An 11,894-nucleotide genomic window follows, 5' to 3' on the forward strand; every position below is an offset into this window, starting at 1 on the left:
ATGCCAACCACCGGAGGCGGCAGAGCTGGCAGGGTATCTGCCAAACCATCAGCCAAGCCAACGGCGGCCCCCGGGCATGGAGGCTCCTGCGGTCATTGCTCTGTGGACCAGCGGCGAGGCAGCCGGTGCTCTCCGCAGCCATCTGCCTTGGCATCAGCGAGGCATCACTGGCAGAGTTGCTGGCAGACCGATTCTCTGCCCTGCCAGTGGCACAGCCTGCAGCTGCAACTGGCCCCACGCCCGCTAGGCAGCCAGGCGGCCACCACCCAGCCTGGACGCCCAGCCAGATCGCCGCCCTATGCCAGGATCCGCTCCAGGAGCACGAGCTGGCAATCGCATTGACGAAAGCGAAACGCCGCAGTGCCCCGGGAGCGGACGGCATTACGTTCTAGATGCTCCAGAACCTGGATAGGGTGGCCCAAAGGCAGCTCCTGAGGGCCATAAACGAGGTCTGGGACACTGGCCTGCTTCCGGAGGTCTGGCTGACCGCAGTTGTGGTGCCCATCAGGAAGCCAGGGCGACCAGCCACGGCCATCACCTCCTACAGGCCAATGTCGCTGACGTCCGCGGCCTGTAAGCTGATGGAGACCATCGTACTGGGACAGCTGAACTGGATCGCAGGGGCGGTGGACTTTCTGCCCGAGCAGCAGACCGGCTTCTGTCGGCACCGTTGCACGGCCGACTCGATCGCCGACGTGATCTCGACACTGGAGGAGGCCAGAAGTAATGGGGAGGTGGCCCTCCTCATACTGCTGGACATACAGAGCGCATTCGACGGCCTGCCACACTCGGTCATCGAGAACGCACTGGACGGACTTGGCGTCGGGGGCTGCCTCAGGCAGTTCGTCAGCTCCTTCCTGATGGGAAGGACACTCAGGGTGCGAGTCGGACGGACCCTGAGCAGCCCCTGCAGGGTGACCATGGGCGTCCCCCAGGGCTCGGTGCTAAGCCCATTTCTCTTTAACACGGCCCTAGCGGGCCGTGTTAAAGCGGGCCCCGCAGCGATCCCGGCTGACCCAACGTTCCCAACCCAGTGCGCCGTCTATGCAGACGACGTGGACCTGTGGGCACATGGACCGAGGCGCAAGCTGCAGTCCATCCGGTCATCACTACAGCGATCCCTGGATGCAGTGGCCTCCTACTTCCGGGGCATATGACTTCTGCTCTCGCCTGCCAAGACAGAGGCCCTGCTGGTGCACCCATCGGCAGCTGCCCGGGTCACTTTCGGGAGGCTGGCGCTGGGAGGCACACCCATCCCCATGGAAGAGGGAGGTCACCTATCTTGGGCTCCAGGTAGACCACCGCCTCACATGGATACCTGCTGCCAAGGCCGCCACCACCAAGGCACGCCGCGTAAGATCGGCAGTTGGACGGCTCCTCCAGCGAGGCAAGGGCTGCGCCACACGATGGGCCATCCGGCTGTACCAAGCTGCTGCCACCTCCGTGCTCCTGTATGCGCTCCCGTTGGCCAAGCTAACGCCGACCCGCAAGAACCAGCGGGAGATGGAGCACCGGAGGGCCATCAGGTCGCTCCTGGGCTTGCCACGCAACTCATCTGTGGCTGCCTCCCTGGCAGAAGCCCAGACCTGGCCACTCCTGCTGCTTATGCTTCGGCAGGGGCTCCTGCACGTGGACCGGCTTCATCAAACTACGGATGGCGACGCCCTGGTGCACAGACTGCGGAGCCGTCCCTCCTCCCGGATGGGCAGCATCTGCGCACTGTATGAAGAGCTGGTTGGGCTTCCGCCCACTGCGGTGAAGCCACCACCCCCCCACCAGCAGCCACTCGAGATCCACCTCACGCTGGAGGGCAAGCAGAAGCGGAGAACGCCCACGTGCGAGCTCGAGCAGACTGCGCTATCCAAGCTCCACAACCTGGACGGGCACCTGCACGTCTTCATGGACGGATCTGTCCTTCCTTCGAGTGGCTTGGCAACGGCAGCCTGCATGGTTCTCGCCTTGGGCGAGAGCCTGCAGTACCGCCTTCCATTTGCGGCGAGCTCCACAGCAGCGGAGCTAGCTGGTCTACGCCTGGCAGCCGACTACCTGGCTGCTCATCCACCACAGGTCCCGGTGGCCATCTTCACTGACTCCCGCCCAGCTCTCGAGGGTCTGCTCCAGCCAGACCGAGCAGGCGTCACAGTGGCCCTGCTGTTGGCAAGGCTGACGGCACTGCAGAGTAAAGTCCCTATATATAAAAAGTAGCAACACTCTCCTCCTTCGCCTTCCCTCCTTCTCGTTTTTCTCCTCTCTTTCGCGCTTCTTTTTCGACCGTTGCACCGCCTACACCGCTTGAAACACGTGCACTTGTTTATCTTTCACCGCTGATCAGATTCGACGATCGCCGACTGTGTTCGTCGCTATCGTTGTGCTCCTCGCCAGTCGGTAGACGCTTCTCGGGCGAAAATGGCGATGGAGCGTGATGGTAAACAAACGCAGCCAGCGCCCGGGGGCTCGATGGTCCACGTGATGCCATTAGGCCAATACCGACGCGGCGTCGGCCTCGGACAGGGTGTGCGAGGAGATGGCGGCATTCTTCAAAGCGTGACGCTACTTTTTATATAGGGGCTTTACTGCAGAGCACCGACATCCCCCTCTCACTCCACTGGCTCCCCTCCCACGCAGGGATAACCGGAAAGGAAGAGGCGGACGCAGCAGCCAAAACAGCCCATCACGAGCCGGTCCAGGTGAGCACTGCGATAGCTGCGCCGGACTTCACGAGACACCGTCTCCTGAGACTGCTCACCCAGGCGCACCCGGACAGGCGCGTGGCCCGTAGACAACCACCGAGACCACTCCCCGACACCGGACTCAACAGGCAGGAAAGGACGCTCCTCCTGCGCCTCAGGACCGGAAGCGCATGGCCTGCTGCACGCAAGTTCAGCGTGGGATGCGTCTCATCCCCTGCCTGCCGGAGATGCGGCTCTCCAGAGACCCTGGAACACATCATATGCCACTGCCCAGACCTCGCGAACCCAAGGCACGCGATGACAGTGGCATACAACAACCTCGGCCTTCCAGCCACCACAGAGGAAGACTTCCTCTTCCCCCGCCGCAGTCCCGTCGTAGCTTTGCAATCATTCTTGGAGTTTGCTGCTGTGGCGGGACTTGCCTCCCTGTAGTGCCCCCCCCCACCTGCCCACCCCTTGCGGCCCTTGCCATGGCATGCTGCTGCCACCTACCCCTTTCCTCGTCCTACCTACCCCGTCCCCCTTACCCTTCCTATCTCTTCTTCCCCCTCTCCCCCTCCCCCCATGATGCTGAGCCGTGCTCCCTTCCGGGTAGCAGAAAACAGCATCGTTTCCACTCCCTGAACCACTATATATATATCCGTGAGCAGCGTCTCGGGGGTGCCGTCCGCCAGCGACGGGGGCTCGGGGGAAGGCTGGGAGCGGGTCTCCCGCGTCGGGGGAGCTTGAGCGGCCGCTGCTGGCCGAGCTGCTTACTGTTGCGCTCGTGTAATCGCCGAGGGTGCCGCTGGTGTGGCCTCCACGGGACGAAGACCTGCTCTCGGCGGCAAGCTCGGTGGATGACGAGTAGGAGTCGGAGCAGCTCGTGTCCGAGCTTGACTCGTCCGTGCTCGGCTCCGGGTGTGGCATCTCCGCTGAGTTTTCCACCGGGCCGCTTTCTTCATTTTATTTTTAACGAAATGGCAGGCAAAGAGTTTGGAGTGGGGCCGCTCACGGAAGGAAGCGGGCGTCGTGAGAGAGGCGCCAGCAGGATAAAAGGCACCACCAGAGTTGTGCCCATGCCGGCCCCGGCTGGAGGAGATGGGGCGACGTGGTCGTCCTCTACGTTGTTGTGAGGGGCCGCAATGGCGTCGCGTTCAGCGCGGCCGCGTCGACCGCGCTGGGAAGGAGGGGCCGCGGCGTTCCGGATCGTCCCGGATCTCAGATACCGTGGCGACAGTCCATCGCTTGGCTGGAGAGCCATCAAGGCAAAGGAATGCCGAAGTGCCTACTCCCTCGGGAGCCCTAAAAAGGGCTACGCTCAAGAGCGCTGTCTTGGGAGCAGGACACAAGCGGACATGGTGAGGCTTAACCATGAAGACTCGGGAGCAGAGAAAAACGTGACGACCCTTCGAGAGTCGAGCCGGTTCTTGCCATGGGGGTCTCCGGGAGGTTGCTCGCATATGTGCGGGCGTTCCTCAGTGGCCGTACGATGCGTGTGCGCGTGGGGGGAGTGTTCAGTCAGCCGCGCGCCGTATCGACTGGTGTGCCGCAGGGCAGTGTACTGAGCCCTTTTCTTTTCAACCTCGCGCTCGCACGCATCAGTGCCTACATCCCTCAGCTGCGTGCGTGCCAGGTTCGTGTCGCGGTGTACGCGGACAACATCGCGCTGTTCGCCAGTGGCCCCACCGGCAGGGGCAGTTTGGTGCACGGGTGTGTACAGTCCGCACTCGACGCGGTCGACGCGTACGTCCGCGGCATCGGCCCCACCCTGTCGGCGGCAAAAACCGAGGCGATGCTCGTCCATCCAAGCTACGGTTCCCACCGAGCAGCGCCATGTCTCTCCCTTCGCGGTGAGAGCCTCCCGTGGCGAAAGAAAGTGCGCTATCTCGGCCTCCTCGTGGACCACCGGCTCAACTGGCAACCGGCTGTGGCTGCCCTGCGCAAGGGGACCAAACGGGTGGCGAGTGCCGCACGCTCCCTCTTGGCCCGTGGTTAGGGCTGCTCCCCCACCTTGGCACTGCGCCTCTACAATTCGGTGGCCTCGGCGAGAGTCCTGTACGGCCTACCGTTTGCTGACCTCAGTCCAGCGAGGTGGGAGGCACTAGACACGGATCATCGAGCCGTCGTCCGACAACTCCTGTGCCTCCCACATACGTCACAAGTGGGCGCCACACTCGCCGAGGCTGGCGAGACTGGTGGTGAGGAGGGCACTCAACCACTTGAGCGCCTGCACCGATCGCCGCATGGGCAGCAGCTGATGAACCGGTTTCGCTCCCTGCACAACTCCGGCATGGGGCGTCACCGAATTCACCAGCCTTGTCGGCCCAGGTCCAGTGTTGCCAGGTCCAAAGAGGCGGCGTAGCCAAAAGCTAGAGAAGTTGTAGCCCAAATGTAGCCAAACAGAAAAAAAGTGCAGAATATTTCGTAGCCAAATATAGCCATTTTTATTTGCAATTTTATTTGTTATACATTTTCACATTCGATTACGGCAATTCTTATTTGCGCAGCCCGTCGTAACAAAGGTCCGTGCCGCCGTGACGGTCGGCCCTTTACATCAACAACAGCGACATCATGCTTGCACAGAACACTTTCTGGTTGGCCCCGGAAGGTCTTAAGTTCCAGCGAATCGCTGCAGAGGGCGAAATCAGTGTTTTTATTTTATGACAGATAGCACTAACTTACTATATTTAGTTAATTACAGCAATATTAACTACGAACTCTGCTTTTTAGCTTCGTGAACACAAAATAATGTTCAGCGTCATTGATCTCTCACGTTATTTCTGCCTACGGCGTAGAACTTCAGCTGTCCAGCGATCTGCGACGGCGACGTGTTTACGGCTTCCTTTTCGATTAGCTAAAGCAATTCTTTCGCGCTATGATATCTCGTGTTATTCGTGTCATTGTCCTTTCTTGTTTTCTCATTTTTTCTGTTTTTGTTTTTCAATTAGCTTGGCTCGGATTAGCTCGGACGCACATTTTTTATATAGTGTCAATTGTCATCAACCTGGCCGCCATCTTAGGTCTCTAGCATGCCAAGAACATGCGTTAAGAAAAGGGACAGGCAACAGATGCCACTCAGTGTCTGAATCGGTGTAATCGGAGCTCTAAGAGATTACTGCTCAAACCGGAACACTAGTGTAAGAAGCGCGCTGTCGCTTTCGGCGACGAGCACGTCCCGAACTAACTCTCTCGAAATGGTAAATGCCGCGACGGTACCCAAAGAGCAATGGTAAAACTCGAATTGATAACAGTGGTAATGCTGTGAAAACCGGTTACTGTGAAAAAGCAAACCATGTTGATGGCTAATAAAGCTTTAGAATAGGGGCCCCTAAAGTTTGGGGCCCCAGAGAGCTTTGCGGGTGTTAGCGTTGGGTCATGCAGGAATGAAGAGTTTGGGAATTGGGGTGTTGCGTTTGCGAATAGCGTGTTGCGTTTGCAGCGTCACTACGGCATCAAAGAAAAGGTGTAACGTGGTCCAGCAGCCGCCAAATCGTTGGGCCATTTTCAGTGATTCCTAAGCAGCCCTACAAACTCTATAGTTTTCCCTACGACAAGCTTTCCACGAGCAGCTAGTGCACGAAATTAGGCACGCTCATCACCACGCGCTCGAAGAAGGACATGCCATTGTGTTTCAATGGTTGCCAAGCCATTGCGGAATTATCGGCAACGACAGCGCAGATGAAGCAGCACGCTCGGCTAATCAGAAACATCTGCTGGTTCCTATACCACTCTCAAGAACGGATGCTGCGCGGCAACCTCAATCAATTGCTCGATCGCCACATCACACTTCTGCGATGGAATTCACCGGGTTTCAGCAACTCACGTTTGCACTCTCTTTACCACAACTTGCGACTTCGCCTACCACCTGGACTCTCCCGTCGTGAAATAACTTTGTCGCATGTGGTTGGGTGAGATAACGCCATGTTACGCTTGGCGCGTGCGGACGTGCCCGTGCCGGCTCCCACTTTTTCGCCAATTTAAATGTGTTTTTTGCCCAGTTTGGTGCCTTTTCCACGCGGAATCGCATTCTTGAAGTTATTTGCCACCTCCGAAGACCACATTTCGGCAAGTGCGTGACCTCTGGACTTTTTTACGAGTAATTTTATCGCCCGCCGCCACGCCACGGGCTCTAAGCCTAACGACGAGTGCGGCCACCGCCATCAGTGCCCGTCTCGACTCCGACCAAGCCGCCGCCGCCGACCTCAGGCCTCCCCGCGCCCACCCCAGCTGCGGGGGCCTCCAGCGATCACAAAAAACGAGCCTTTCACCCGAGAACGACCCTACAGCGATGACGCGTGTACACGAAGTTAAAGGCCAAGACATGAGCCCGGGCGACTTTACCGCAGACGCCCGCTGGACTATCGTGACCCCGCGCCCGTCAGTAATCAAGACAGCGTTGAGCCAGCCCGACCTCGCTAACCTACAGCGAAAGGGAGGAAATACGAACGCAACCGTCTCAACAGCGAGAAACTCCGTGATCAAAGCAAGCAGCATGCCCGCGCTGCCCCAAGACGACATCAAGATCATGATTCGCATACGTGGCGGAATCAACATAGCCAATGTAGGCCAACTTACGGTCACCAAAGCAATTTGCATGGCTGCTTGTATGGAACCTAACGATCGAAACGACGACACGATATGCCCCAATTTGAAGCAAAACATCATGGTGGCCAGAACACCGTCCGAAGCGAACGCAGCGAAATACCTCAGGATCCGCAACATTTTCATAGGAGAACAAACGTTTGAGACCACTGCATATAGGACGCCGCCGCGCGAAACGTGCAAAAGCGTTATAAGAGGAGTCCTGCTCGATGAGACGCAGGACTCCATAAATCGCAAGATCGTCAACCCACGCAACCCGCTCGCAGTGGCGGCAAAGAGAATCAAGGAAACTGGCACGGTCATCATCGCCTTCGACGGCTTTCGAGTCCCGAACTATGTCAGATACGACAACGCCCTCGTCAAGTGTTCCCTTTACCGCAAGCAGATCGCCATGTGCCTTGTGTGCGGTAGAATAGGCCATCGTGCCTATGTTAGCCCCTCGCCCGACGACGCCATTTGCAAAGGCTGTGGACTCGCTAACCGTAACGCAGACCATGTGTGCACCTCGATCAAGCATGCTCTGCGCGGGAAATCACGTCACGGCCAGCAAGGAATACACGAACCCTTCCAACTCCCCTACGTCGTCCGAAGAAGACGAGTTGAAAGAAGAATCGCAGCGAACGCAAGCAAAAGCACCAAGGGGTCAGGACCAATCGCCTTGAGTCAGCAAGACTTCCCGCCGCTCAAGAACCGCGAGAGTAGCGCCATCAACGACAACGTGGCCGCCAACGCAGATGCTCGCTTGACTGGCGAGCGGGGGGCGCTCGAGATCGAGGAACCGCGGTCGCCCGTCGTCACGGTCGAGAGAGCGCTCCAGGAACCTGAGCCAGAGATCCACGTCAAGGATACGATTCGCCCCCAGCCCATGAGTTGGCGGGGATGACCGGCTGACCTGGGCCCAACGAGCTCAACAGCCGCAACAACAACTGGAGCGACTACAGCGGCAGAACCAACAGCCGGCCGCCAGCCAGGTGAGTCCAACGGCATGGTCAGAGCAGGTAGAAATAGCAAATACGATTAAAAGACTAGAACACGAAAACAAAGAGTTAAGACAAACAATCACAAAACTTGTCGAGGAAATCAGACAACTCAAAACGCCGCCAACGCCAGCACCCTCCGACTCTAATGAAACAGAAATCACATCAGAACCTATGGTCGTGGAGGTACCGGTCGCGGAATCCACGCGCAATCCACATAAGAGAAAACCCGCGACAAGTACACATCCATCGAGCACGGACAGCGACATTAACGAAATCAAAGAACTGCTCGGCGGGCTTGCAGCTACGGTCGCGTCGCTGAAGGAAGGGTAAGACAAACTTGCGACGACAGTAGGGACCCTCAAAGAAGGTTACGACAGGATAACGCTACAAATCAACCACATGATGGAGACGATCAATAGCCACGGGGCAAGGATCAACGCGCTAGAAATGGCAGACCATCCGTCTGTGATGTCACAATTCACTATCACCAAACTACCTCGGGCGTTGTCGCTCGACAAACACAGCAACAACATAGTCTCACAAAGGCCACCCAACGCCAACAACAAAGATGGCAGCGCCAACTGAATCGTTTCGCCTTTGGCAATGGAATTGTAGGGCCTACGTCCGCAAAAAGGCCCCCTTGCAACAATACATTCCAGCCAAAAAAGACAAACCCCAAGTCATTCTCCTACAAGAGACGAATACCGCTACACCCTCGCTATCCGGCTATGACGTGACCGCTGCGACACCACAACACAAATGCAGAGGTATCGCCACGTTGGTCAGCAACAAGCTAGCCCACACGAGACACAATATTAATCACGACCGCAGAAACTGCGACTTCATTCTCACGGAAGTCTTCCCTAGAGGAAAGAACGCCAAGAGCATATTCATCCTAAACGTTTACAGCAGCCCCAAGCACAGAGCACAAAAATTTAGGCAAATATTCAAGCTCGCCTGCAACCGTGCCGGTGATAACCCCATTATCGTGACTTCAACGCCGCTAACACGGCCTGGGGATACGTCGCCAGCAGGGCCAAGGGGAAGGACTTACTAAACGACGCCGATGAATTTGACCTAATGCTCATTACGAACGCCACATACCCCACAAGAACGGGTAACTCGGTCAACCGCGACACAACGCTGGATCTCACTTTCGTCCGCAACGTTCCAAAATATCAGTGGAACAACCTCTTCGAGGATTTGGGCAGCGATCATCACATTGTTGAGACAACGATCGACACCACATCCAGAGAACCCAGAAAAGTTACGTACGTCGTCTGGGACAAGTTCCGCGAGTTCAGACACGAACGCCGAACAGGCAAAGAATCAATCGAACAATGGACGTCGCAACTAAAGGCTGACGTTAAGGCGGCCACGAAAGAAATGGAGACAGATCTCCCCGTTCAAAGCATGGACAGCCGACTGGCTCACATGCTCGAAGCCAAACAATCGCTCACCAGGAGATGGAAAGAACAAAGACACAATCGAAGGCTGAGGAAAAGAATTTCTTCTCTCAACTGGGTGATTGAAGAATATTGCACGCAGCTATATAACCAGCAATGGAAGGAAGTGTGCGACGCCGCTGACGGCCGCATCAACAGCGGGACGACATGGCACCTGCTTAAACACCTTTTAGACAGAACCAGAACCAAAGCGGACCAAGGTCACACGCTGAACAGGAACATGCACGAAGAACTCAAGAATACCAGCACAATTGACCAGCACAATTGATCAAGAATACCAGCCTCATTGATCGTCTCGCGGACAAGTTCCTCCCGCTGGCCAAAAATGCTAGAGGCACGGCCGCCGAAGCATATCGCGGCAAGCTCAACCCAGAGCTAGATCGGGACTTCTCAACCGAACCTAATCAGCAAGTCAGCGCCGGGGCCGGACGGCGTAACTAACAAGGCACTTAGAAACCTAGACGACAACTCCATCGAAACCCTCACTGAGGAAATCAACAAAATCTGGAGGAATGGAGCTCGACCCGAAGACTGGAAAACGGCCCATATCGTGCTCATCCCAAAGCCTCGCAAGGCGACCAACATCAATAACCTCAGACCGATCTCGCTGACGTCTTGCCTCGGCAAGGTCGCCGAGCACACAGTCGTAAACAGGCTCTTGAAACATCTAGAGAAAAAAGATATCTACCCCGCAACAACGATCGGCTTTAGACCCGGCCTGTCCACCCAAGACGCCATGAAGCTCCTCAAACATGAGATCATTGAGGCAGACACGAGAGACGCGAGAGTAATCCTAGGGCTAGACCTTGAGAAGGCCTTCGATAATTTTTCGCATGACTACATGCTTGACACAATCTCTAATCCCGACCTCGGCACTAGACTCTACGCTTATACAAAATCCTTCCTGAGCGACAGAACGGCCACCCTCCGTGTAGGAGAAATCAAGTCTCAGAAATACAAACTAGGCAGCAAGGGCACCCCGCAAGGCTCTGTCATCTCTCCGACGCTTTTTACCTTGCGCTAGCCGGCCTAGGCAAGAGACTGGATCAAATCGAGAACGTCAAATACACCATATACGCAGATGACGTAACGCTCTGGATTCCCGGGGGTAGCCTGGGATCAATTGAGAACGCTCTACAGCAAGCGATCGACACTATCGAGAGATACCTCGCTCACACAGGTCTGCGATGTTCGCCCGCTAAGTCGGAGCTCCTCGTCTATAAACCATCGAGAAGCAGTCCCAAGCCAAAGAGCGAAATCAGAGACACACACGCCATTACTCTCAGAACAAAAGACGGAGGAACGATTCCGCACGTCAGCAAAATCGCAGTTCTCGGCATGCTCATTGACAGCAACGGCTCTAACGCCGCGACAGTGGCGAAGATCGCCACAAATTCGGATAACGCCATGAATCTCCTACGACGCGTAGCAAACAGACAACACGGCCTTAAGGAAGAAAATCTCCTCAAGCTCCCAAACGCCTTCGCGCTATGCCACTTCACCTATGAGGCGGCCATGCACAGATGGAAGGTAGCGGAGAAGGACAAACTCAATGCGCAACTGAGGAAGCTAGTCATACTACGACTTGGAATTCCCAAAAGCACCGGGACGGAGCTCCTGCTGCAACTTGAATACACTTGAAGAAATCGCCGAAGCTCAAGAACGGGCTCAATTGACAAGACTTTCTGGAACCAAACCGGGTAGCGAAATGCTCGCCAAACTAGGTCATGACACCACAGCAAGCGAGAATCTATATGAAAGTGTTGCGACGCAGGAGCCCTGGACTGAGGGCACCTCCCAACACAAGCAGGAAGACGCCTGCTTCTTTTTTTTCTCTCTTAATAAATGTTTTCCCTCCTCCTCCTCCGACGGACACAAGCAACTCCTACACGGTTCGCCCACTCCCGCGCAACATGAACCCCGTGCACCATCAACCCAGAAGGCTGGCACGCGGATCGTTCATCCTGCGCGAAATACGTGATAAGAAGATCCAAGCCTGTTTCGTAGACGCGGCACAGTACCGGTCCAGGCATGCCTTCGTTGCCACCACGGTCAATAAGCAAGGTCAAGTCACAAACGCTCTCACAGTCAAGACCCACAAGTCCGAGATAGCCGAATACGTCGCCATCGCACTCGCGCCCACAGACCCGACCACCACCCACGTCTACAGCGAT

General features: G+C 56.5%; 1 protein-coding gene across 1 annotated transcript; it reads left to right on the forward strand.

The window, feature by feature from the left end:
- The first annotated feature begins 392 nt into the window (after positions 1-392).
- On the forward strand, positions 393-3,122 carry LOC119459328 (uncharacterized). Its single transcript, XM_037721137.1, has 3 exons — positions 393-1,130; positions 1,183-2,179; positions 2,626-3,122. The coding sequence occupies exons 1-3, from the start codon at positions 393-395 to the stop codon at positions 3,120-3,122; spliced, it is 2,232 nt and encodes a 743-aa protein (XP_037577065.1).
- Positions 3,123-11,894: the final 8,772 nt, after the last annotated feature.

The sequence above is a fragment of the Dermacentor silvarum genome, chromosome 7 (genome assembly GCF_013339745.2).
Source record: "Dermacentor silvarum isolate Dsil-2018 chromosome 7, BIME_Dsil_1.4, whole genome shotgun sequence".
NCBI classification, from domain to species: Eukaryota; Metazoa; Arthropoda; class Arachnida; order Ixodida; family Ixodidae; genus Dermacentor; species Dermacentor silvarum.

Bases quoted from the DNA above. Each gene is read 5' to 3' on its own strand.
- LOC119459328 (XM_037721137.1), top strand. From the start codon at position 393: ATGCTCCAGAACCTGGATAGGGTGGCCCAAAGGCAGCTCCTGAGGGCC. The intron at 1,131-1,182 runs GTGGCCTCCTAC...CTGCCAAGACAG, and splicing joins TACAGCGATCCCTGGATGCA to AGGCCCTGCTGGTGCACCCA. The intron at 2,180-2,625 runs GTAAAGTCCCTA...CCTCCCACGCAG, and splicing joins AAGGCTGACGGCACTGCAGA to GGATAACCGGAAAGGAAGAG.